At 44.6% G+C, this 26419-nt stretch overlaps 1 protein-coding gene across 1 annotated transcript in view; it reads left to right on the plus strand.

The window, feature by feature from the left end:
- Nucleotides 1–26419, plus strand: part of auts2a (activator of transcription and developmental regulator AUTS2 a) — a 305216-nt gene that overhangs the window by 114803 nt on the left and 163994 nt on the right. The window contains 1 exon segment of the mRNA XM_084028332.1: nucleotides 20355–20456. Within this exon segment, the coding sequence (XP_083884458.1) occupies nucleotides 20355–20456 (102 nt within the window).

Consider the following 26419-nt stretch of genomic DNA (forward strand, 5'->3'; position numbering starts at 1 on the left):
TTTGACATTGAATTTTGGATGGTGTGATTGTAACTGCTCCTACACACTGGAGTTTTTCCTTCAGTAGCAAACATTCAATGTCCTCAAAGGACAGAATAGGTTGTTTTTGCCGATGACTCCTAAAACTCTTTTTGTGAAACAGTCAGTTTTAAACGTGAAGAAAGGATCATGGTTTGGTTTAAATATGTTTATAACATAACTGAGCTTACGTACACTCAATAACTATCTGTATATTATTATATATTATATATAATAAGCTTCTTGTCCATTTATTGAGGGAAGTTTGCTGATGTGAGAAGTCAGTTTAGATTTTCAAGTATAGTTTGCAATCCCGTCATCCTTACAGTTCTGAGGCAGGACTCATTCACTGAAACGTCTGTTTGCACTGGTGGTGCCTTGTGAGATGAATTTGTTTGTGTCTGTGTCATTGGAATTGATTTTTTATGCATCTCCAGGCTATGAAGCCTCATTTTACAGCTTCCCAGAGAGCAGTTAACCCCTCATTTCCTCCCTGGAGCATTCAGTAAGGACTACAGCAGTTGTGTGTGTGTGTGTGTGTGTGTGTGTGTGTTTGTTCAACCCTTGCTGTATCTTCTGTGGAGCGGACTTTTTATACAGTCGTCGGGCACTCTGATAGCCTCCATTCATTATTCAGCTCCGCTCCAGCTGCACCACACCCCCAAGCAGCGCAGAAATAAAACAAGGTTAAGAATTGGCATGAAATGTGTCTCAGCGGATCAAGTGGTGGGGGGAGGGTGGGGGGGGGGGGGGGGGGGGGGGTTAGGAGACGGGGGAGGTATGGGCCTTTATCTGCGCTACATCTTTTATTAATTGCCCTTGTGCTTAGACGGCGAGTTTCTCCATGATCATTAATGCATGCGCGGAATAACGTATTTACATGTTCTTATGCATTATGCATGTGCAGGGAGGGGGCTACAATGTTGTGGAGGACCCTCTGCCCACAGGTCCTGTTTTTTTCTCTGTGTGTGTGTGTGTGTGTGTGTTTGTGTGCTTGTCTGTGTGAGAGCTGATTTGCATGCGGCCATGCTGTGAAATGCTCTCGCTAGCAGCCTCCTGTGCTGCTGCAGGAAGGCGACGGAGCGTCGGACAACAAACAGCGTCCCCCTGCTCGCTCCCACGGCCCGCTGAGGGTCTGGACCGTCTGACAGAGGCTGACAGGTCTCAGTGTCACCAAGAGGCTGTAACCAGATATGTTTGCCGAAGGAGCGCGGGGGTGCAAGTGCAGTGAAACATTTAGTTTCTCGCTTTATTAAACTCCTGGCTTCTAACGCTGCCGTCTGTGGTTCCTCTCTGCTTTCTGCTCACTCCTGCGAGGGTGTGGAGGACCGGAAAGCCAGAGTCCTCGACTGTGTGCAGAAAAATAAGATATGAGTGACAGGATGGGGAACTATGGAGTAAAGCGTCTCTCACTGTCTTGCTTTAAACGCAGGCATCGTCTTATTCTCTTGCCGACAGGATGCTGATTGATCAAGTCAAAGCACAGCTCCCCTGCTGGCATTTTCACCTCCGTGATCGATTGATCACTGACTCAGTCAGACCTGTGTATTCCCTCAAACTGCAGCTCACAAAGTCAACTGTCTGTACCGAGGCTGGCCACTTATCTGCTGTGTTTATGCATTTCCTCATTGCTCCACTCCGCCTACGCATGGATTATCATAAATCCAAACTCAGCAGATAGCCCTGATATTGATCACCGGCTGGACCCGGCCACTCTCCTTTAACTCCTTGGAAGTGAGCACTGTGTGTCTCATTATGCTTTGTGCTGATTGCCGTGTGTTGTCATGTGCATGTTGTAATTGTATCAGATAACTGTTGGTGTTGCTGGTCATTGTGCTGCCCGCTGCCTCGCGTCACATCCAACCCTGCTGGGGAACTAGAATTGATTTAGTCACAATTTAATTAATCACAAATCCGTGGTACTTACTGCAGACTCCTACTGTTAACTGTGTGTGTGTGTGTGTGTGTGTGTGTGTGTGTGTGTGTGTGTGTGTGTGCGTGCGTGCTGTCACAGTTATTAGTAGGCAGGAAAAACAAACCGTTTACAGAAATGAACAGAGCTTCATAAATCAAAGTCATTTATTGAATTATTTGATAAAGCTTCATCAAACTGATCCTGAAATATAAGTTACATAACTCAACCCCATCAAAAAGAAAAATCAGCAGCAAGCAGCATGATTTAAAGTATTTGAATAGTAAGATATGTCGATGTTTTCTGGAAAGATGGGGTTTGCTTTAATGAACACCGTTTCTGTCTTCATGATGACACGATCATTCATTCACTCTAACTGAAGTTTGCAGAGATGTTTTCAAGTTTAATACCTGGACATGAAGTGTAAGTGCTTGGAGTTATAGGGAGCAGAGTAATGTACAGCATTCTGTTTCCTGCTGAGCCTCCACTTACATGTTGTGGTGTTGCTACCAGTTACAGGGATTTAAACGTCCTCTTTCATGCTTAATGAAGCCTCTTGACACACAGAACCTCGGATGTAAATAAAACATGGTGTTTTGTGTCAGTGTCTGAGTTGCTGCAGTTGTTGCAGTTTTGTATGCGATTGTCCGGGTGCCTCCTTGAATAGCCGCTCAGGCGTGTACACTGCAGCGCCGCCGCCGCCGTTGTTGTTGTTCTCTTCAGGTTTATTCATCCTGAAGAGCGGTGAAGTGTGTTGGTGTGTGTGCGTATCTCTTCGCCTCCTTCACAGCGTCGGAGAAAACAAAGGCGTCCTCGCTCTCTTGCAAGGCCCTGATTGCAGTCATTAGGATTCACGGGCGCTCCCGGTGTGACGGGGCCTCTCCTCCAGGGGATTGTGCTCGCAAAGCGCCGTGGCTCGCCTGTTTTTAATAACAATCATCTGAAATCGCTGCAATTAGCCCACAGCTACTAGGAGATGGAGAGCAGAAAGATGTGTGTGTGTGTGTGTGTGTGTGTGTGTGTGTGTGTGTGTGTGTGTGTGTGTGTGTGTGTGTGTGTGTGTGTGTGTGTGTGTGTGTGTGTGTGTGTGTGTGTGTGTGTGGGGGTCGGGGGGGGGGGGGGTCTACAAGCTCCGAATCAGTGAACCTTTCTAATGTCAGCGAGTCTTTCACATAGAAAATTCAAGAGGGCCTTTGTGTTCATCAATTATTAGCCTTGGAAGTTAAAAAAGATCCATTGTGTATTTTTAATCAGAGTTCTGGGAATCTTTGAACCGAGTCCCAGTCCCGCCAGAGGCTACCAGCCGAGTTACCTCGTCTGTTATGAGAAGAGAGATCGGAGTGAGAGCGGACTCCCTTCAAAACTGTAGGTGTCGTCTTCAGGAAAGTAGAACAGGCAACAACAAAACAAACAAAACGAGATGGAGGTTCTCCCATCGTGGGATACGATGTCCTGAGTTCAATGTTTTCCTCTGGTCTGCAAACAGGATGTGGAGTATTTAACATTTAATTTGGACTGCGTGGGCTCATTTATGTCCTTAATTCATGATGTCTTTGCCAGAAGCCAAACTGGCAGAGGTTAATCTACTGTATCATGAAGAAATGCATTTTGAAAAGCCATTTTGCATTTCCCTTAATGTATTTTATTTTTCTTTAAGGTTTAATATGTAACTAAAAACTACTAGACTTATTATTTATTTTTGGTGGGTTGTGTATTTACAGTATCCCAAATATTTCCAACATTGTTGAAACCCAGAGAAATCTGTAATTGTATTCAATTTATTTAACTGACATGCCCAAAATAAATAAATAATGTAATTTCATTTGGTCAATGGAGTCATATCAACTTTACACTTCTAGATGCTTCCGGAAAAGAACGTCAGATGACTACCTACTTTGTTTACACTTGTTTCCGTTACTCACACAGCAAAATGTTTTCTTAATTACATGACGTTTTGCGACAGAAGGACTGGTTTTATTGATATATTTCATTGTCAATATTGTTAGGATGTGCTACTATGACAAGTGGCTCATGAACACCATGTGCTAGCCCACGAATCACCACTGAACATTACGACAGTAGCTGCATGTGTACTCCACTACTCTAATTTGCTTCTATTTCATTACAATAACCTGACATAAATAAACGTGATTAAAAACAACTTAAACGTTTTTAGCAAAATACTCTCAGTGAATTTAAAAAAATTAGAAATCTGTCAGTGGGATGAGAACATTCCTTCTAGTGCAGATCAATGTGTTTTTTTCTTGACACTTATCATCTTTTATCAAGATGAAATTAATGCTGCAAAACCCAGATATCTCATATTTTTTATTGCATCCGTTCTTCTTCAATACCTGAACATGCCCACGTTACCCACGATGCAGCGCTACTAGATTCACTCCTCCTGTCCACATTTGGGTGCGTTATGCTAACTGCAGTTGATATTTAGTATGTAATGTAGGAACAAACTCATACAACCCACTGGCTGCAGGCTGTGGGGGAGCCTTCTGTTTGCTTTGATGCCTTCGTCATAGAATGGTAGTGGGTTGAGTGTGTGTGTGTGTGTGTGTGTGTGTGTGTGTGTGTGTGTGTGTGTGTGTGTGTGTGTGTGTGTGTGTGTCTACTACATCCACTCTTATAATCTAATTCGACTATGTTATATTCCAGTCATTTCTGCTGCCTTCCTCCTTCCACTCTTCCTCCTCATGATGTCTTGTCATGTAGCACCACCCACAGGTCATCAGAAGGGCGACAGGCTGCTGTGCTGCAGCTCTCCGTCAGGGAAGAAAGACACAAGGGTCTGAGTGAAGCCGCAGCAGTAGAATACCAACCCGGAAAGCTCCAAATACAGCAGGAAAAGTCTCCGTCACGAACAGAGGGAAGCGTCCGCGTCATTGTTCCCTCTTGTGGGACGTGGAAAGAAAGTGCAGCGCTCACCAGAGAACCCAGCGCTCTCGCTCAGATTCAGTCTTTGTTCAGGCTGTGCTGAATTATTTACCCCCGTGTTTAAAAGACGGCTCGGGGGATTTTTGACATTAGCTCGTCGGAGCCCACACTTGAGTCTTTCTGGCCTACAAATGCTCCGCGTCCTTTCATGAAGAGCAGTGTATACAGACAATTGTAAATGAAGAGTTATCAGGAAAAAGACTGGGGGAAAAAAAGTTTAGATGAGAGGCATTGTTGAAAGGATGCTTTTAAATGCAGTGGATGCTTGTTTCAGCCTTGTTCTTTGGCTCACATTGTGCTCTCCTGTGAGACTGCAGGCAAGTAAAAGCATTTCTCACCCAAACCCCCAGCGCTTTCTACTACTTTTAAGATTGTACCCAGCTTTGCATGTTGTCTCTGCCTCGCTTCTCCCCTTCGTCTTCCGGATTGAAAGTAAGCCTTGTATAGTCCTCATTTGCATTCACTGAGCTCCTCCATAATTTATAATACAAGTACCTTTACACTGTTTGAAACTGCGATGCTGTCTGAGCGTTGTCTCACTTTGTTACGGTGCAGCTGTTCGGAGACACAAGCTGGGGTCCTGTTTTTGTTAATTCTGTTGAAATAGTAGTTTTTCACTTCAAGCTGACACCGTGCAGGTGCAAAAACACCATCAGGAATAATGTTTTAATGCCTCACAGCCTTGAACTCAGCAGAAAGTCTGGTGGAGAAGGGTTTGTTTCGGGTCATGGTTGTGTGTTGTGTCTTTGTCGGAGCGTGATGGAAGCTTATCTGAGAAAACGTGGGTAATCTTGCGAGCTTACGTCAGTGTTATCATGGAGGCAGGTGAGCCTGCAGTCAGGTCTTAAGTCGGCCTGAAGAACGTTGGCTGACCCAAAACAAATTCCACACTCATCATGACTTATCTGGAAACACAGGAACAGTCTCATCCCTTTCCAAACAGCAAGTCACTTTGCTCTGAAGTAGTCTTATCAGCCGCCAAGGTGGACAAGGTCTTGTGATGCAGATTTCCCCCTTTTTTTATTGCTCATTAACCATAAGTATGTGAGAGCTGCCTCTTTGACCTGCTGTTGTTTGGCAGAGGAGTTGATTGTGACTGAGGACTATGTGTGCTGCAGCTAACGCTAGCATCTCTGCACTGATGAGTCTGTGCTCCTGGTTCCTGGGTTGTCTCTGCAGTGCTCCTGCCATCAACAGTCTATGTAGTTCAACGCACAAAAGCTGCCATAGAAATGCAAAGTATAACTCCCACATTACTTCGTTCAGCATTTCTTTGATTAGACCTCGGTGGATTGTTGCGCTGCTTATATAAAGTCTTCATCTCATATTGGCCCATTTGAAATGATTACACCAGTTTTGTTCCGGAAAATGCCTGAAGTTTTAAGTGATAAACCTCCGGCTGAGAACCCAATTTTCCCCAGCAACGTCAGAAAGCCACAGGCAGACTTCCACTCCTGCAGCGTCTGGCATTTAAATTGTGTTTTTTATTCATTTTCATTTTTGTGTGTGTGTGTGCTTTTCACCAAAATTGCCACACGGAGAGTTACAGAAATAATTTTGTGTTTCCTCAGGAGGGGAAAAAAAACATGCTCCCATTTCTTTCCCTTCTTTTTTTTCTTTTTTTTCGTGTCGTGCTGCGTCCAGCGGTGAGCACAAAAGGGAGACAAACGGCTCGGTATCAGCCGTGATTTCCTGAATAGCCCAGTGGGAGCGCGGGAAGTCGGGGTGCATGCAGCAGATCGGCATTGCCCTGAAACAGCAGCCATGCTGTGATGGAGATGGCTTTTCTCTGCGACAGTCCGACTGTGAGCCACGGGTCTGCAAATGAAACAGGGGGAGGAGGGATGCAGCCTTTACAGATTCAAGGCCCCTGTTGCCTTGCTGGGCTGGGGTGGGGGGGGGGGACGGCAATGGATAAACAGACAAAGAGCGGCAGATAATTCTGTTGAAAATACACTCTCGCTATTTCCTGCTGTTTGTGAATTCATCAGGCCCCACGCTGTGCCACTAGTGATTTCTGAATATATGCGGCTCATCTGATGTAGATGTGTAAACTCTGTGTCGGGTTGTGGATGGATGTGCAGACAGATTGTTTGCTCCGGGTTCTCGGTGGTCCTGGTGGGTGGGATCTGCCAGAATCCTCTTACCTTGTCTTCCACGTGAGCTTTATTGAGTTCCCAATTACAATGCCGGTCCTCTTGTCCTGGGCTCACCGCTGCTGAATTGACCTTGCATTTTTGCGAGGGAGTGCTGTTGTGTATTCAGGTCCTGCAGGCCTGTTAGGCAGGCAGAGTGTGAGGCAGACTGACTCCTTCTCTCAGGCCCTGCTCCTGCAAGACCCTGCTTAACAGGCACCAGGCTTGCACGCTTAATACTGGGGAGGGGAGAGTGGGCTTAGCTCCTAGCTCTCATCGCAGCTGACATGGTATCAGGCTCCCAGACAAGGCTGGACTGCTCCTTTATTAGCCCTGTCTGGATTGGCTTTTACTCACGCTGCCACTAACGCTCAAGGAGAAAGGTTACTTTGGAATTTAATGGAATGGGTAGAAATGAGCTGTACACGGACAGCCGTCTGCTGCTGCTGCTTTCCCAGAGCTCGCCCCGCTGCCTGAACCACAGAAGACGGGCACAGAGGAGGCACTTGCAGTAGGTGGAGCTCTTGCGTTGGATTTTGATGTTGGAGCTCGAATCACCTGCTCGTGAAGGACACGACAGCTGCCTCTGTGTGTGTCGGCCGCTTGTGCGCACGCATCCCTTTCAAATGGCATTCATGCAAAATGCAAAGAAAGCATATAACAAGAGATTTACAAGCCCGCTGTACACACACACACACACACACACACACACACACACACACGCATCATATCAAGTCATAAAACACATTTTCAGTCTACAGCTAATTGACAGGTCTTGATGGGCTGTGCAACACTGCCAACTGTTCATGTTTATATTAGACCTATTAGAAAATGTAATGGGATTCTTATGTTTTCCGATGGTGTGTGTGTGTGTGTGTGTGCGTGTGTGTGTGTGTGTGTGTGCGTGTGTGTGTGTGAGTGAGTGAGTGTACAGAAGCTTTATTTACCGGCTGCAACAACACGCTCCCGTTCCTTCACCGTGTCCTGACACCTCCGTGCACTGGAATAAACACAAACGTCTCCCCCACAATTCCTTGCTGCGCTGCCTGTTTCCCCTCCTCCTCCTCCTCCTCCTCCTCTCTCCCTCTCTCTCTCTTCCCCTCGCTCCATCTTCTCCCCGCAATCTACCGCAGGCCCTCCATCTCTCCGGCCTGTCAGCGTGCTTTTTCATTTGGCTTGTTGCTACAGGGCGCTCGACGCTGGCAGATTACAACTCGGCAGCCAGTCATTTTCGATTTATCAGAGCCCCCCCCCCCACCACCACCCCCTCCCTCGGCCAGCCACACTCACTACCCTCGCCAGCATCCATCCAGACACCTAGCAATTCCTCACAACCCCACACACCTCCACCCTCCCCCCTTCCCCTCCCACCTTCCATATCTTCCTCTTTCGATCATAGCAGAAAATTTAGCTCGCAAGCCCCGAGACCAAAAAAAAAAAAAAAAAAAAAGAAATATTGTGGCAGTGGAAGCATTTAAGTTAGAGAGGCAGCTAGAGCTGTATTATTACTTAGGCCTCTGTCACTGGTGATGACCCGGGAGAGTGGAGAATATCGATCGCGTGTCACTCAAGGCATTCAGCAGATTGCATTGACAAAGCTTGTCGGGGCCCTTAATAGCAAGGTTAGCAGCCTTGGCTGGGACCCAGGAGAAAACTCTAACTGAGCCCTATTTCACGGTGGCTTTTAACCATTCCCTGGGTTCACAGAGTGGATTGATAACAGTAAGGAAGTAATTTTACTCTCATAATTGCCTTCCTGTGGTTGACATTTTTGGCCCTCAGCGCCTGTAAAAGTGCCTTTCCAAGAACAGGAGGAAGAGGGCCCAGCATTGTCTGGCTGCGTTTTGTGACAGAAAATAGCTTCACGCGAACAAAGATGTGGAACACTTAACAAAAACATGGTGGAAGAAAAGCAGAAAAAATCAAAAGGGCTGTACAAGTGTGATTTATGAGTTGAAGGAAGTCCATTACTCGCTAGAGGAAGCCCAGACCAAAACACAAACAGAGCGAGGGCATGGCTTGCAAAGAGGGTCATGGAGTAATTCTTTTGCCTTGCCAAGATCACTGATAGCTGCTGAAAACACGACTTGTCAGAGGAGGAAAAAAAACTGACAAGATTTCGATCTCCCTGTAATTCTCAACATAAATAAGAGCACTAAAGCACCTGAATAGACTCTCTTTAAGGCAAGTGATGTGGAACTAGGCTGATATGTAACAGGTCCCCTGTGTGTTGTAATATATCATACACACATGTGGGGAAGCTGCTCCTACAAGCAGCGTACTCATTGCTGGATGCTGTCAGGTCTGCTATTATCAAGGCTGTGGGCCTAATCATAACGCATGACTTCCTTTCTTTCCACAGTGAAGCCGTGACATTGGATGAAGTGTGTAGTAGTAGTAGTCATCATGTAGTATTTAGAGACAATAGAGTGGCAGTGTTCCTTCTTGTATAAGACCATCATTGATTGAACTATACTACAAGTATGCGCCCTAGTTACTGCTGCTGCACAGAGGCCTTTCAAGCAGCTCCAACTTTCCAAAGTTATTCCAACTTTTTAAGTGCCATTGCTGAAATAGCATTTCAGCTGGAATCCTGTGTAGATAGTTGTCTCATAATTGTTGAATGTCCTTGATCATTTTTAAAGCCCAGAGTGTGTGTTTTTTTTTTCTGATACAGTCGCTTCTGTTCTGCTGCAAACTCCTCCAACCGATTCACATCAACCAGTGTGCCGAGCTCAGAATTGGACACTTAGTTATATAAAGCTAGAGTTTTAGTTCATTTCAAATTCACTCCAGTAATTTTACTCATTCTCTCCTCTGCAAATCTGAAATGGATTAGCAAAGGTTTTTGAAGCTTTTCTTTTTATACACCTTGGACAATTCTGTTCTTCATGCCATAACTGATGATATGATCATTATGCCATCCAATAACGTGTCATTTCTACATCCAAATATTTATCTCCCATCTGCTTTTAATATTTATATATATATATATTATATACTTTTTTATGTAACTGAACAAATAGCACACTGTGCTCTGTGAAGTGTCCTCTTCAAGGTGAGTTATATCTACAGTTTAAATCTCATTATAATTATTGCAAGTGGTCAAACTATGGCCAAAACAGACACTGTAGCAATGGCAGCTTTTGGCAGTGTTGTTTTTAAGAGATTAGGCTTCTTGGAACAAATTTGTCAACAACACAGATGCATTTACACATGACTAATTCTGACTTAATTAAAGAAGTGTGAATTATTAACAGTGACTGTTGAATGATGTAGCTTAATATGTAAATTAATATTCAGTTCTCACATTATGGGGGGCAGAAAACGTTCACTTTCCCGTCGTTGGATCCTTCACATGTGCTCGCCTCGCAACAGCGACGTTTCCAACGGCACACAAAGGCAGCAATGAAAGAATGCAAAGTGTTCTTTCTGTGAGATCCCCAGCCTGTCACCAGCCCATTATGGGCAGCTGCATTTTTACGACCAGTCAGATGAAAGGGAGTCAAGTACACCGTCAATGTGGTTCCACTAAAATGTTAATGGCCAATATTCTAGTCATCATCATGGCGATATGTTCCATCCTGCATCAGAGACGTACAGAGTGTTGTTGTATTTCATGCGAGCTACTTCCTGTCTCGGAAGTCCTGATTATTTCAATTACAATCATGTTGTTTAGCTGAGTTTTTGTTGCCCTTGGCTTTTCGCTGTGTCCCATTACGGGTCTGCTACAGCAGCCAGAGCAGATGTTTTCTAGCATACTCGTCACAAAGCGGGCGAACTCGGGCTGCTATTAATACGGTGGGAGCACAGCACTGTCTTGTTTTATGAGTTGATAACGGCAGATGTGAATTTCAGTAAGGTGGCTAAATGAGGACGTTTACAGCAGGGATTACTGATAACTGCGCCGGCCCCGGGAGGACACCCTGGGTCAGCCAAATAGGAAATGTATATCCTGCCATCAGATTTTACAGCCCCCTCTAATCCCCCAAATAGCAGGGCAGATGGAGCCGAATGCAGGTAAAGTGAGACGCTATCATTCTTGTGGGTTTACCTCACCAGTCCATTATGGGCGGCTCCACAGTCAGTGCTAGGCTGTTAAATCTGCAGCACAGTTTTGTCTCCCCCAGCCTGCAGTGGGAGTAATTACACAAAAGCTGTTTATGCATATTTATGACGTCAGATGGTATTTTACAAACGTGAGCAGCAGCAGTAACATGGCATGTTTGTCTGCATTTGGTCCTTTCTCTTCTTTCAGCGAAAAGCCGCGTCAATGGCGATCCGTGGTTGCTGCAAATAATTATTTCTGCTTATCTCCTTACGCATACTGGACCATCCTTTATGAAAGGAGAGCAGATAATGCCGTCCCACCATTCCTTGCTGCACCAACATTTAAAACAAAGCACCATTCAGCCGCCAATAACATCCACCATTGCTGTTTAATTGAAAACATTTTCAGGAAGAGTGATTCTGTTTTGTGCAAGGATGCTTAACTGAATTCTACCGCATCAAGTTTGTAAATGTACTACCGGTAATTTGTTTTAAACATAGTTGCGTTAAACAATACATCTGCCATAAGTGCAGTGGGACTCTGATGGCACAACGGCTGTATTTTCCTGAGTCCTTTTGACCTCTCCTTCTTCCTTGACCTCAATGGAAAACATTATGAGGTCGAGGAACGATGACTGAGCAGCAGACACTTTAACTCTTCTATATTGCAAAATACAGAGCGCTAACCTTGGCAGTGACAGGTTGATCAGCTTTATATGAACTCGTTTTTAAAGGGCTCGAATGCAACGGACGCTCATTTATGTATTAGAGTCACGCACTCTAGCCACCTGCTGACCAGAGATCAGCTAATCCATGACCTTCACTTTTAAAGAGGTCTATACAGCTTTCAGAGTATATCTGTGATTCAGGGGTGCCTTAAAACGCCCACAACATGGCGATGACTGAGCCGGTGGCGAGCAGCTAACAGTGCTGACAGAGCTAACAGTGTTAACCTGGGTAGGGAGAACGAGTGATACGCTTCCATGACGACAACGCGGGTCGGGGCGGCGTCATCAGCTGTAGCAGCACACTGATTACCACACACACAGAGGGAGAGTGACTTCATTGTCTGCTCAGGAAGACATCACTACACTATATATTTACATTGCAAATAGTTGTTTGCTGCTATATTAACACTGCATATCGTTAAGAGAACCTTTAATGTCCACTGGGTAATTAAATACCGTACCTGGATGAGAACTCACTGCAGATATGCTAACAGTTATAAGCACTGATATTCACAGGTAAGGTGATGATATGAGTCAATGATGGAATGTTTTCCTAATTGAATAGAAAGCATTTGAAGCTCACGTTTAATCTTTAAATGTTAACGTAGTACTTTAGCCACTAAGTGCAGCCCGTGTCTGATTTGCTACAATTACCACTAATGTGTGTAAGATGCAATCGCAGTCGTTCTCATGTGTTGTTGCAGAGTGGATGTAAATGAATTTAAATTACGTGTTTATCGAGTGGCCTTTTCTCCCAAGGATTTGAGTGGAATGTCTTTTAATTAAGCTCAATTAGCTTGTATGTTTTCTAGCTGTATTTACTGTATTATTTTTAAGCCAGTAGCTTTTTCACGCCTCAGGGTTTAGCATAATGACACAGCTTTGACCTATTTAGGTTGTCTCTCTTAAATAGCCACAGAGGGGCTACAGTGCTCTGCCATTTTACAAATGTTATTTTATTATTTATATCCTGCCTCCTTATGAACGGGTCCACTAATGTTTTTTTTCCCTTTTTCTTCAGCCACGTATGGCTGCTATTCCTGTAACCTAAAAAAAGCCCTCCCTCCCTTAAACCAGAAGCGTTTGTCTATCATATTACCACCACACATGAGCCACACACAAGGCTTGACCCAGTGTTAAGTGTCTGCGCTAAATTTCATTGCCTCCATCTACTGGAAGGCCTGCCAATATACTGGCAGTGAATTCCTCGAGGAAAATAAATGGCAATAAAAAAAGAGAAATGATAGCCCCTGCAAGCCGATAGGAGAGGGCTCTTTCTCTGTCGTCTTTCCCCCCGTACTTCGCTTTATTGAGGCTGCCCAGCTCCGGGAGCTGTGATTTGGCACACTGACTGTGGCTTTAGTTGGATGGTCCCTGAAAGCCAATATTGAAGTAACGACTCGGCAGCACAGATTGAAGAGCTGGGGAATCGTGTAATTAATTGCACGCAAATTTCTTTGATGAGTAGTTATGTGGTGATGAGCGCTCAACCGAGCAGCTAGAGGGGTCTTTTTGACCTCCCCCTCGCCCCAGCACCCTCCTCTCTCCGTTTCCCGCTGCATTCTGGGAAGGAATCTCGTAATGGTATTCTCCTGGTCTGCCTTTTGCCTGCTGTACATGGGGAAAGTTAGAGCTGAGGAAATTGGAGGTGCGTAAAGTGGGCTGGAAGGTTATTTTACTGCCACGCGGGGCTACTATAACAAGATGTTCAGATATGATCTGAGAGAGTAGAGGTCTCCCGCTGCTCATTCCCCCCCCTCCCCACCACCACCACCACCACCACACTCTTTTTCTCCACCTGCTCAGTTCATTATTAAATCTGGGAATTGTCCCCATAACTCAATCCACCAGACTACAGCATTATACGACCATTTGTGAGAAGGGAGAAGGGTGATTGCGACGCAGGGCAGAGGATGGATGTTAAAAGCATATTGATTTGTCTGTAATGTCGTCATAGATCAGAGATTTATGGCAATATATAAATGCAGCCGCAAGCTCTCGTAGCCTCCAGCCTGCGGTGGAGGAAATGGAGTCCTTAGGATGACTGATGAGATCAAGACAGTGCTCTCAGCCACGTTTACCCCTCCTCCTCCTCCTCCTCCCGCCCCCCCTCGAGCCTTCATTTCCCACTCCTCCTCCTCCTCTCTGGATGCTCCCACCCTGTGGCTGCTGTGACTAGTCCTTAGTGGCTTCATATCTTTTGCTTTGGCTTCACATTCCAGCACAGAGGCTGAAAGCCTCCTCTGTGGCCTGAGATTGGTCGGAGTGAGTGCATTCGGCGTCACTGATCTCTCCCCTGCTAGAAAAATGATGTCCGACAAGGTCGCCAGAGATCACTGTCGCTCAATGATGCTAGCGGATTGAAAGGAGATGGAGCTTCTCCATGGTTACATACCTAGGATCTAATAAAGACAGCCGCACTGGCTGACTGCAAGTGGCATCTTATCCACAGGCAAACAGTAGGCTGTAGGATAAACATGCCGAATACTTTAAATATATCATTGTAATCACAGTGATGAAAGAGCCATGCTTCAGCTACGGGGATAAAGCAGAATTATTTTCACACAGTATGACTTCTTTGCTCCACACAGAGCCAACAGTAAACAAATCCGGGGCGATTGAGGCCAAGCGCTGATGCTCAGTGACAGGCCGTGAGCGAGGGTGGCAGAGGGGGTTATGGGTGACGAGAGGGCCGGGCGGGACTCCTGTCCGTGGCAGTTAAAGCAGCTGGGCCTCAGAGCCAAGCACAGGGTCAGAGCCAGGCCACTCTGGTGGGCTCGCCCACACAGCCACTGTCAGAACAATGACGTAGGCTCATTGGCGCCCCCTCGCAGGCCTGACGAACCCTGGGCTCCTCTTTTTTTTTTACATAAGAGTCTTGTCGGATGAAGCCAGCCGGCTGCCAGTTGAACAGGGCCAGCAGTTTCCAACTGTTGCTGCCGGCCAGCCCAACGTGGTTTTACCAGAAGGGATCACTGCGAGGCTGATGTGATGTAAAGGCTGGTATGGCCATAATTAGCGATGCTTAATGTGGTCTAATGTTTGGCAATGGCGCCTCCTCAGGCGTCGGTATAAAGTCGACAGGAATTCTTCAAGTTGTTCATTTTAACTGCTGAGTCGTGAAGCTCCCCAGCACTTTAATAGCCTTGGTATATAGACCTCTGAAGGTAGCATAAAGGAGATATTCAAAGCGTAGTCAGTGGAAACCAAGGGGATTTGACAGTGCCGCAGGAAATAGACAATTTATTATCAGCAACACAGCCTAGGTAGTGGATTATCTGTAAAACTTTCATTGTTCTCCCTCAGTGGCAAGCAGCCATAAAACTTCCCAAATGAGGGACTTGTTAATTTACTTGTTAAAGCAAATTAAAAATTTATAAGCGCTTTTAGGTAAATGAGATCCTCTTTCATTGCTGTCCTAGTGGGATTCTGTCTGCCAGATCCTGAGAGGACAGGTTAGCTGTTCTGAAAGCCGCAGAAGAACAATAAAAGCCATTAAATTGTTCCAGGTTTTATTACCGCCGAGCTCCGCAGCTGCTGTTGTGCGTAACTAAGGGAAACCAGGAGCTGATGGCTATCCCACTGAGGCCAGTACTGAAAACGGAGCCCAGCTCTCTCTTCGTCTTATATTTTTCTCTCTCTTTTTGAGGGATGAGAGATGTGGGGGTTGCCGGGGCAGGTCGGTTGTGTGTGGCTCTGTTTAAAAAGGCCTTTGTGGTTAGAAACGTTAGCAGGCCTACTTTTGTGCTTGATTGCGTCGAGTCTGTAGTGCAGCCCTTGAGAATAGGTCAATACACTTGTAAAATTCCACTATGGCAACGGTGAGCACTTTTCAGTTAGTGAGAAAATAATTGACTCCACATGTTCAAGACAATGTTGCAATAGCTGTTCTAGTGCACTTTTCATGGGGAGCGTTGTTAAATGAGATATTTCATAATGTTTCTGCTCTCTGATCTGTGGACAGACTGGAGAGAGTACCGGCGCTCTCCGCTTCCACTAACAACAAGGCTGAAATGAAAACATTCCATATTGATTCAGTCGTTTTTTTAATTACATTCTTTTTCCATTATAAAAATGGTACACAAGTATTTGTGACATTCAACAGCACCTTTGGTATTTCCTTTGGCAGTTCCAATCTTGCTGCTGTGAGGTTTTCTGTGAAGATGCTTGTTTATTTCAGCCAGACCTTCAATAGGCGTGTTGAAAAGCAATGTCTCACCACTGGTCCCGCATGTGTGCTCGGACTAATTAAACATTTGGGGGGTGTTAGTGAATGTTCAGACCTATAAGAAGAATCCTGCGTTGTTCAAGACGAGTGGAGAAATGGCAACACATCTTCTGACACATTATTGGAAATCCATCGTAGACCTTTAAAGAGAAAGTCATTTTGCTTCTATGTTGTATATTTAGACAGAGTGAGCTCGCTTCTCTGGCTATTAGCATTTTATTCCAGATGAACTCTATGTCCGACTGTTAACACACTATATCTGTATGTTTTGTATTTGCACCTTTATAAGGTTGTCCCCAAAATCAGTCAAAGGCTTGCCTTCAGCCATTTGTCAGAATCTAGAGGAGGGCCATTCAACTTTACTGTTCAGGGGCCACATTTTCAGAGAGCTATGAGACCGGGGGACAACGACCCTTTCTGACCTCATGAATGAACACCTTTTTGTCTTTTTTCTCATCTGTCTTCATTGGGTAGCATTTCAGGCATACACTCTAGATATTACACATATTTCTCTCCACAACATAATAAAACATTATCTATGCTCCTCCCCCTGGGTGCCTGGTTATGTTTTAAAATGTGGGACCAAATATGATGGATGCTGAACAAATATTGTAATTAAAACAATGTTCCTGCCATTCTACACCAGCTAAACAGACACCTGCACTAGTCCTGATGAGTTAGATCGAGGCTGCTATGAAAACCAAGTATGTATCAAGAATGGTGTATTGACAAACACATAACCATAGTGACCATAGTCTCACTCCTGCATGCATGTAAGAGGTAGATAAGCTGACTCTGATCAACATGCATGGGAATGGATTACATAATATTCCATATTATTGTATGCTTCTCACTTTCACCCTGATGGTCTAAATAACTTGCCAAGGCTGCCCTCTGTCCGGACAGAAGAAGTTATCTTGAGGACGTGTGAATTATGTCTGGGTTAAAGGTAAGAACTTTGTTTTCAGCATAAGAGACACAATAGTGTCTTGTTTGTGACCTTGGAGAAGCAGACACTTAATAACTCAGATTAAAGGGAACTGACTCATCTGATGACATGTATTAATCTCACACTGAGGGAATCAGGTCGAGAGAAAGTTCCCTCACAATGATATTACTGGTTGGTACTGACTGAAGTAAACAGCGTCATATTTTATTTTCCAGGAAGAATAAAATGTTGGATTCTTTTATGTAAAAATGCAAAGAAATAGATTGTTTTTGTACATTTTGTTCACCATATATTGTTAAACTTGATCTCAAAGGGATAAAAAGACATTTTTCATTTAAGCTCGACTTTAAATTACTGTTATTATAGAAATAAAACCTACCAGAGAAACCTCGGCCTCGATTATACAATATGGCCCCCCGTGGATTTATAATGAACCACAATAAACATGATTTTCTGTGCTTTGATCACCCTCTATGAACCAGCATTATCCTCTTCCATTTTATAAACCTGGTAGTACTTCTGTGGCCATTTTGTTGAAGATAATGGGACGTACTGAATTACTCTACACAGTAATATTGTATCGTAAGTATTGTGTTACTTTTTAATGAAGGTAATAGTCATATGTAATCCATTACATTTATAAAGTAACTTGGCCAACACTTGTGTCCACAGACTTAATCTATTTTTCACGTCGGGGATGTTCAGTTGTCACCTCAGGATTATCCAAATAAAGTATGGCAGTTTTTTTTGTGTTTTTTTTAAAGAATCATGTATAAAAAATGTTAAATGATTTCTCATACTTTAAGGCTGAACTGTTTCATGCTGAGGTTTGGGCTGCTCTCTTCCAAAGCCTCACGCTGACTGCTGATTGAAAACAGTTGTTGATTCTCTACTTCACTAAACTCAGACTGGTAAGAAAAAAACCTCTCCCCTAACACAGAACAGATTGCAGGAAAACAAGACCTCACTGTGTGGAAATTAATGGCAGATGCACTTACTAGTAGTTTAAATGTTTCATTAGATGCTAATGTCTCGCTGTGTCTTTAATTGTTGTGAAATTAGCCTCTGGAATATTAAAACCATCTGTCTGTTATCTTCACGCAGGGCCAGTTGTTACCCAGACTGTGCTGATACAGTAAGGTCATTAAATAAATACATCCGTATGCCTCAACCTGCGTCTTAATTAATTAACTTTATGCTATTACATCATCTGTGCTGGATGCAGTGAATGCACCACGTTTCATTACAGGTTTAAAAGGCTATTAAAATGACTTGCATGCAGCGACATGTTGGAGCGATCAGGTGAGCAGAGGTCACAGAGGCTGCCCACGCACACCGGCTTCTCATTTAGATTTATCATCAGACTGCAGCTCATTACGTCTCAACTTCACTTTTAGATGGCACTGACCACCAGCGGTCCCCGCATTTGCTTTTGACATCCATTAATCACATCATAAAAAGAAAATAATCCATCATGTGAGGCTCAGAAAGGAGACAGCGCATGGAAGAAGAAGAAGAAGAAAAAAAAAAACACCCACAATTCTCTGAAGTAATTTAAGGGAGCTCAAGGGGAAATTAAAGGGAACAAGCTGAGGGATACGTTTTCAAATAGCTGTGTAATCAGGTCCCGAGCTATGTAATAGCCCTGAAAGATGAGCCGCTCTTTATTGGAATGGCTTTATTAGACATGTTCTTCAGACATTACACACAGATTTAAATGTGTGCAAGATTTCTGATTTCATGGAGTACTTTCCCACTGATAAGCCAGGATACAGGCCATGTGATGATGTGGTTTCACTACTCGAGGACAGGGAGATACCACATTGATTATTAAAAGACAAATCTCTATATCTCTCCCACATTTGCCTGATTATAGTCTTCATAATCTTAACATATATACGGTTTTAGGCTGGGAATATGTGATTCAGCAGCAGCGTTCAGTGAGGTGTTTGTGTGCACATTCATAAATGCATGAGTATGCTGGTGTGCACTGCCCGGTGTTGTCGACAGGGACACAGGCTGGTTAATAAATATTATAGGTCAACATGTTTTGATGAAGGAGCCACAGACCGGGGCGTAAACAGCGTCCCTCGCCCTTTCTTCAAGGATCCGTTGGTGGGCCAGGCCGGATGAGATATTATTCCCTCCTTTCTCTCTAAAAATATGTAAACTCCCCTCAGACAAACTGGCATTTACAGGGAAAAGAGAGAGAATGCGCCCCTGGTTTTTGTGGGAATAAAACGTGTTGGAGGTAATTAGTGCTATCACAGTGCAGGGCATCGGTGTGTGTGTGTGTGCGCTCCGGTCTCAGACCACATGGACTCACACCGACACACACACTCGTATTCAGACTCGGCCCGTCAGGCATTCCCACTGCTCAAACTCTCTTATCACACTCAGCACCCTGGCGAATCCACCCGCCTTCCACCCATCATGCAATCCTCCCAAGGAATAGGATTCCTTTCACACCGCTAATGGCTACAGAAAAGGGAACATTTTCATTTTAATTACCCGCTCAACTCAAGGGTTCTTTTGGTATTCCCACACCTCGTGCCCTTTCATCGCACTAAATGATGGCCCGTACCTGAAAAGAGAATCCTGAAGGAGAGGCAAAAAAGAAAAACACAGTGTAGCTCTTTACCTTCCCCTTCAGAGCAGAACAGAGAGGGGAAAGGAGGATGCCATCATCTTCTAGTCCAAGTCCTTTGTGTGTGCCACGCTCTGCTTTTCCTATTAGTTGGCAGCGCGGCCGTTGACTGCACTGTCCCATAAAGCATTTTTTATGTGCTTTGAAATGAAACCTGCGGCGTTTGTCTGGTCTGGAAGGAGCAGCATGGGAGCTTCAGAGGACATCAATCGCAGACTTGGACAGGGAGTACAGACCCCACCTCCTTCCACTCAGCTCCGCACTCCCAGGAGCCTTTTATTGTTCTACAGATTTTGAAGGGCCTCAGATGCTCGCCGATTGGCACGTCCTCTTCATTCTCGTCATTTCGCCGCATCTCGAGCGTGAGTGTCTAGAGGATGACACTTACTGAGCTCCTGCTGCCTCGGCATGTGGTGCCTGCTTGAAAAGGATAGTGGCTCCATTTGAAGGTTCTGTAGGGGTCTTTGTCCCTGTTCTCTATTTCGTGGGCTGAGAGGAGTTTCATACTGCGAGATCAGATGGCGTCTATCATTGGCAAGCGGAGTGATGGCCACTGAATAGGCTCCGAAACATGACAGATTTACAGAGACAGCGCCACGGCCCCTGCCAGCTCTCACATATTCATGAGCCGATATCTGTGGGATGCCTTCCCTCGTCTGCTCCATCCAAGTAAAGCTCTGCACTGTTAACAGTTTTGCTTCATGTTGTTAACCCTTGGTCTTCCTGTGTGTTGTTTGGCAGCTGAAGCCGGGGCAGAACAACTGCAAGGACAGCGACAGCGAGAGTGTAAGCGGAGAGTCCAAGCCGTCCATCAGGAGCAGCTCCCGAGACAGACTGACGGACGTGAGTATGTTAACAAGATCGCTGCCTCAGTGCTACTTTGAACTTTGGTCACAGGGAGTTTTTCAATCTCATGATTTTAGAATCAGGGTCTGAGGTCAAAAAACAACAACAAAGAAGAAAAGACAGAATAATTGGAAGCCCAAAGTCTGAACAAATATTTTACCAACCAACCTCTCTGCTCATCATTTTCTCATTTCATGCAGCGGTCTAGGTCTAGTTGTTTGACAAAATAAATATATCAGCAGTACTGAACCCCCAAACCACTTTTTTAACAACAGTCAACATTCTAGCAATTAGTATTAGCGCTTAGTGCTAGCGATGAGCTTCAGCAATTAACATAAGCTTGTTGAAAGGGTAATGGGAACCTTTATTGGCAATAGATGGGTGCAGGAATGAGTCCTAAAATCTGGAAATCATTTGTACTTCCTGTCCCCTCGTCTCAAAGTCAGTGGGTTTTTGCTTGGATGTGTGAAATAATGTCTGTGGTTAACACCGGTATAAAATATATCAACATGTTCTTCTATGATATCAAAGCTTTCAAAAAGGCAGTTGTTAACAATTGGTTTAATGAGTCAACACATTGTCATCACACCGATCAAGTGAAAGATTTTCTTGCTATAAGTATCATAAACATGTCTTTCCAACAAAGCTACTTTTCTGCAATATTCCAAAACCCATTGTCTTTTTGTGGAGGGAACCAGTGTGATTTATAAGCAAATTAATTTGCTATGATTATTTATTAGTTGCTAAGCATTAAACAGTGTCGTGGGCAGTTCGATAGTTGTATATGTGCCTCTTCACCACCAGTAGACTACCCACTTCATCATTACATTTAACAGCAACCCTACAGAGCTCTTCTAAGAAGAGTTACTCAGCTGGAGAATGAAGTTGGGATTCTAAATCAGTGCATGCTGTTCCAACACAAACTTTATAAATTGTACTTGAGTTTCATAATTCAAGAGTCATTACGTGTGTGTGGCCTTGCACCTTCGGTATGTCACGAGACAAAAGGTAAGTTATGAATGTGATATAATCAATTTTGTCAGGATTTCTTTTGGTGCTGAACTAATAAAACGCAGCCTCAGCAGAGCACTTTGTGGTAAATCTTAAATGTCTTAAGTGCACTCCTGGAGTACTTCAGGTGATGAGCACTATTTGGTTCCTGCACACACACACACACACACACATGCACGCACCCACACACACTCAGTCTCTCCCTCCCCCAGATGCCCTTTATGACCGATAGAAAAAAAAAAGACACTACTTACCCAGGTCGCGGTTCCTCGTGGAGGAGCTGAAGGCTAGCATTAACTGGCAGAAGAAAGAGCGGCTACGTGTCCTCGTGCCCTGTGACATATTCGGAGATGTAAAGCGAACAGGCTCGAGGGACCTCGCTGCCACACACCCAGCGCCGCTCTTTGATTTGTGTGGAGGATCTACAGTGAAGCAATCAGATATGTGGCCATAATTAAAGCTGTCAGTTGGGAGGCGAGCTCGTCTTTGAGAAAGATATGGCCCGAACAACTGAAGCAAAACGGATTCTGCGTGTAGCTTTACGATGCTTGACTGGGCATGAAATGAAATAAGTAATTTGATGTTGACAACAGAAATTGAAATGATACTTGCTGATTCCTGTCTGACTGCACTGTGGTGACTGTGCAGCAGTATACTGAGACAAATGCTGCACAAACAATGCAGGTTTGACATATATATCCTACGGGCCGATGCTTTACTGGGACTGTGGTACAGAATGATAAACGCTTCCAGTTTGCCGTCTGTGGTGTCAGGATCTCCAATAACTAAAGCTAATGCTGTCGCAGCATTAACGCATACTGAAATACAGTATAATTATATATAATGCTTCATGCTTATTAGATGAGTAGCAGGTTTGGGTTTTACCTGAATGTAATTGCCATGGTCAAATGACCTTTTATTCTGGGTGGTCTTTACAGACCAGTGTGGAATTACATGTTACGGCTCCATATCAACGTTCTAATGGTACAACTCTCTTTAGTACCGCTGGCCAGATAAAAGGGTTGCATTTGGGTGCTAAATTGGGTTTAATATTAGTTGTTGTTATCTTAAAGGGCCCGTGTTAGCAGACATGGAATATAATGAAGATTGAATGGGGTTAGCTTAGAATGAATCCTTCATATCTACATAGGGAGCAGTTTCTACAGCCAGGACAGACACAATAATCACCGTCTTCAGAGAGGGCCTTGCACGTTTTGACGTTACTTGAAGGCTAGCTCTCTGACATGCCTGTCAGGCTGTGGTTAGGTGAGCTACAGTAAGGAAGGCCTGTGAGTGAGGCGAACGACATTACCACAGTTTTGCACTCGGCAGCTCACATTACCGCGGCCTTGGAAACGGAGCAGAGGCTTTTCACTTGGGGTGCAATCTGCGAGGGACATGCAAGAAACCATTAAATTACTGCATGCAACGATTCTGTCAGTGTCTTTGAAGGCTTTGCTCCATGTCATTTCTTAAATCCCTGTTTGAAATGTCACACTGGCAACAGTGTATTCTGACCTCCTCCATTTAGATTACATCACTTTGACTCATTACACACTAATGAAACATATTTGAACAGTAACATCACATTATGGTCTGCCCTCGCTAATCTCACTGTTGCATTCATCTCATTTCGGTTTGTGTGTCAAAGCGCTCCCTGGAAAGAATACAATAGAAATCACCAGCCGATGTGTCATTTTCTTGGAAGCGTCTTAAATTCCAAATTCCATCTGTAATTTGTTTGGAGAATGTCTCCGTTCCCCACACGTGGCTCAGGAAGCATCCATCGCCCTCTCTGTAATCACTTCCACCTGAGCTGACATCTCAGCCACTCAGAACACTCTGGAGGACAGAAGGAACAGCAGCCCTGCTTTCCCCCTGCTCCGCCTGGTCAAGACACCCCACAGGAGACGGAGCGTGTCTTCAGAAGAGCTGCTGAAAGCTGGGCAGCACGAAGACAGACTTTTAGACCCCCATGTCATCTCTGATGGTCACACCTTGTGAGGCTTCATCTCTGCTCCCCACAGGTTTCTGAACAAGTCCCCTCCAGCCATGCTGTAAAAACCCACTTCACACATCGCCAGAGGTGCAAGTCGTAGCTTCTGTAGCAGAGCTCTGTTCCCGAAACGCAGGAGGAACGAGAAAATGGAGAATATAAAAAGCAAAGAAATCTGGTTTGCACTGACATTCTTTGTTGTTTTATTTTTTATTTTCATGATTAAAGAATGCAGTTAATCTACTGAAAAAGAGTTTCAAATGAAGGTAGTTATGGAAGCCTGAAGCGTTTCCTCTGCTATGGATGTGCTTGTTCCACTCAAATATATTTTGATAGTAACCCTGCATAATGCAGCCGGGCTGCTCATGTGGTTCAGCTGCACACAGATGCTCCCTCGCAGTGCAAAAACAAAGAGAAAGCATCTAAGTCACTCGTTAGTACCAGGGTGAGGCAGTGTGAGACGGGAGCTAGCTTTGACCAGAACCGTGCATTAGACACAACAGTTCACTAATGGTATTTGCTGTAGCACTCCCTTCCCCTCGCCGAGCGACCACGCTCTGATGAAGCAGATGAACTGAGTTTGCCGACCTGGCACTGGCTGGCAGGGAGATAGAGGCCAGAGGAGGTCAGGCCTGGCAGCCTCCTCTCTCCCGCTCGCCTTCCCTCCGCACTCCGTCCTGCCAGCTCATTAAGGCCTACAAATGGCACATCAGCTCGGCTGTGTCTGCCTCAACCCCAAACCCCAGCTAAATTGGCAGGCTTAGCCACATTTGCTCTGAAGCGTCGGGTTCCCTTTTGGGTTTGTTTGAAGCCAACATGGCATCCCAGCCCCCCCCCACAATCCCCCACCGCACCCTGCCCCATTCAGTCTGGGTGGCAGGCATTCAGGCAAGCAGCAGTGCTGAGCAGAGGGAGTCTGCTGGATCAGGGAGGGCAGGGAGCTTGGGATGAATCACTCCCGTTTAGTCTCTGCGGCAAGGGGTGAAATGCCATCATTACCCGGCTGCCTATCAAATAAATTGGCAATTACGGGCCTGGGATTGCGAGTAAACAGCATGTTACTCCATTTTTTCACCCAAGGCTCTTGATGAGAGGTGGGTTCAGTAGAGAGAAGCTCCGACTACTGGGTCAGAGCCCGCCAGTCAGTGTTAGCCAGCCTGATGAGAAGCACAAGAGGCAGACTATAATGAATGCACCCCTATATTTCAGTGGCCATTTTTATCGGCAGCCAAAGCTTCCTGTTGAGTAAAGTCTGTCTGTCAAAGTGAAGCAGATGCAATGCTGTAATATTCATTTGGACAACACCTTGATACAGTATATGATGTAACGTAACATAGAGTTATGATATGTGTGCTGGCCCGGTTAGACGGCTTGTAACACTATGAATCATACCAGCAGTTTATTGGTGTTTGTCCAAACCGTTTTGCATGCAGTTTTTCGGACTGAAATGAAAATGTGAAAATTGTGGGTTCCTGAAATCCATACTCGTGTGTCCTGGCTCCTCTTGCACGAGAAGGTTTCCTTGCGGTGAGGTCTTGGAAAGTTGTTTTGTAATGAGACATCTGGAAGTGATATTGTTAAAAGTCAAGCACATCGTCTTCCCGTGCCTTTTGAAGCGGTTTCAGCCCAAACACAGCTAAAGTCTCTCTTATGGCTAGTAAAACTGAACTCTGTTATTACTGGCTTTCCGCTGAAAACATGACAGCCTATTCAGAATCCTGTGTGCATGTGGTGAAACCATTTCAAATACTCAAATTACAGCTTTTGGAAGCGGATTAATGTCATGAAGTATATTTTGTTGTTGTAAAAAATCACTATTGTGATTAAATCTGCCGGAGCATACCAAGGCTGCACATAATGTTTTGTCCTTGACCTCCGAGTCCTTTCCATAAGCTCCTTGTCTGAACTGAATCACACTGTCCAACTGAACTACTTATGTAATCCCACCTCCTCAGTACATTCTCCAATTATTCCCTGACACTCTGATGTAAATGAGGTCGCAGTCCCCCTACATGTCCAGATATGCTGGCCAATTTGCTCTGACACAGAACTTGTAATTGCTTGCATCAATTATCCGTCTCTTTCTCTCCCTGCCTCTCAATAATTTGAAATGTTTCCTATTAGAGACGAGCATTTAGATATGGGAGTAGGAATGTTGTACCTATAATTAGCTCATTATCGTGGGATCGTACTCGTTGCTGAGGCTCCAGTGACGGCATAGTGACAGTGTGGAATATGTAGCGCGGGGACTCCTTGATGGCCTTTTTGTCTGTTTAATGGGTTTAAAGCAGTGATGTAAGTAAGTCAGGGCAGATTGAAAGACTAAAGAATATAGAAATACAGATATTTAGTATCCTCACCTATTCCTGTGCAGAGTAGGAAAAGATTGGCACACGGCAGTTACTTCTTCATATAAACACTGAAAAGCAGAAGACTGCATACCCACACATGCAAAACCACGCATCCACCCTATGTAGGGAAAACTGAGTCTGAGCTTTGATTTAACTTTGTATTTTGAATGAAGTTAGAGTTGTGAGCTGAAGGCAGTTTTACCAGCATTTGATCTAATATTTTGAGCAATGAAGTGTTTTACTGCTAAAATCTTTACATCATCCACTTCTGTGATCAAATGTGAACTCATTTAAAGGACAGGGTTTTGACAGGATGATTCACTCTTTGATTCAGGCCATCTGAGGTTCCTATTAATTCATAAGAAATACCTGGAAAACATTGTATGACCCCCCGGCTACCGAATCACAAGGATCCCCACACCGCGATTAGATGTCCAGAGCAACTCTTCTGTGAGTCAAGTGGGTAGAATAAAGTGTCTGCATGGTTCATAGGATGGGGTGGATGGAGTGGTCAAACAAAGACATGACTTTCACCTAGGAGACCCCTGTTTGTGTCCTGTTTGAAACCAAAATCTTTATCTATTTACATTAACTAATAAAGT

This window comes from Eutrigla gurnardus, assembly GCF_963514095.1.
Source record: "Eutrigla gurnardus genome assembly, chromosome: 15".
Classification (NCBI taxonomy): domain Eukaryota; kingdom Metazoa; phylum Chordata; class Actinopteri; order Perciformes; family Triglidae; genus Eutrigla; species Eutrigla gurnardus.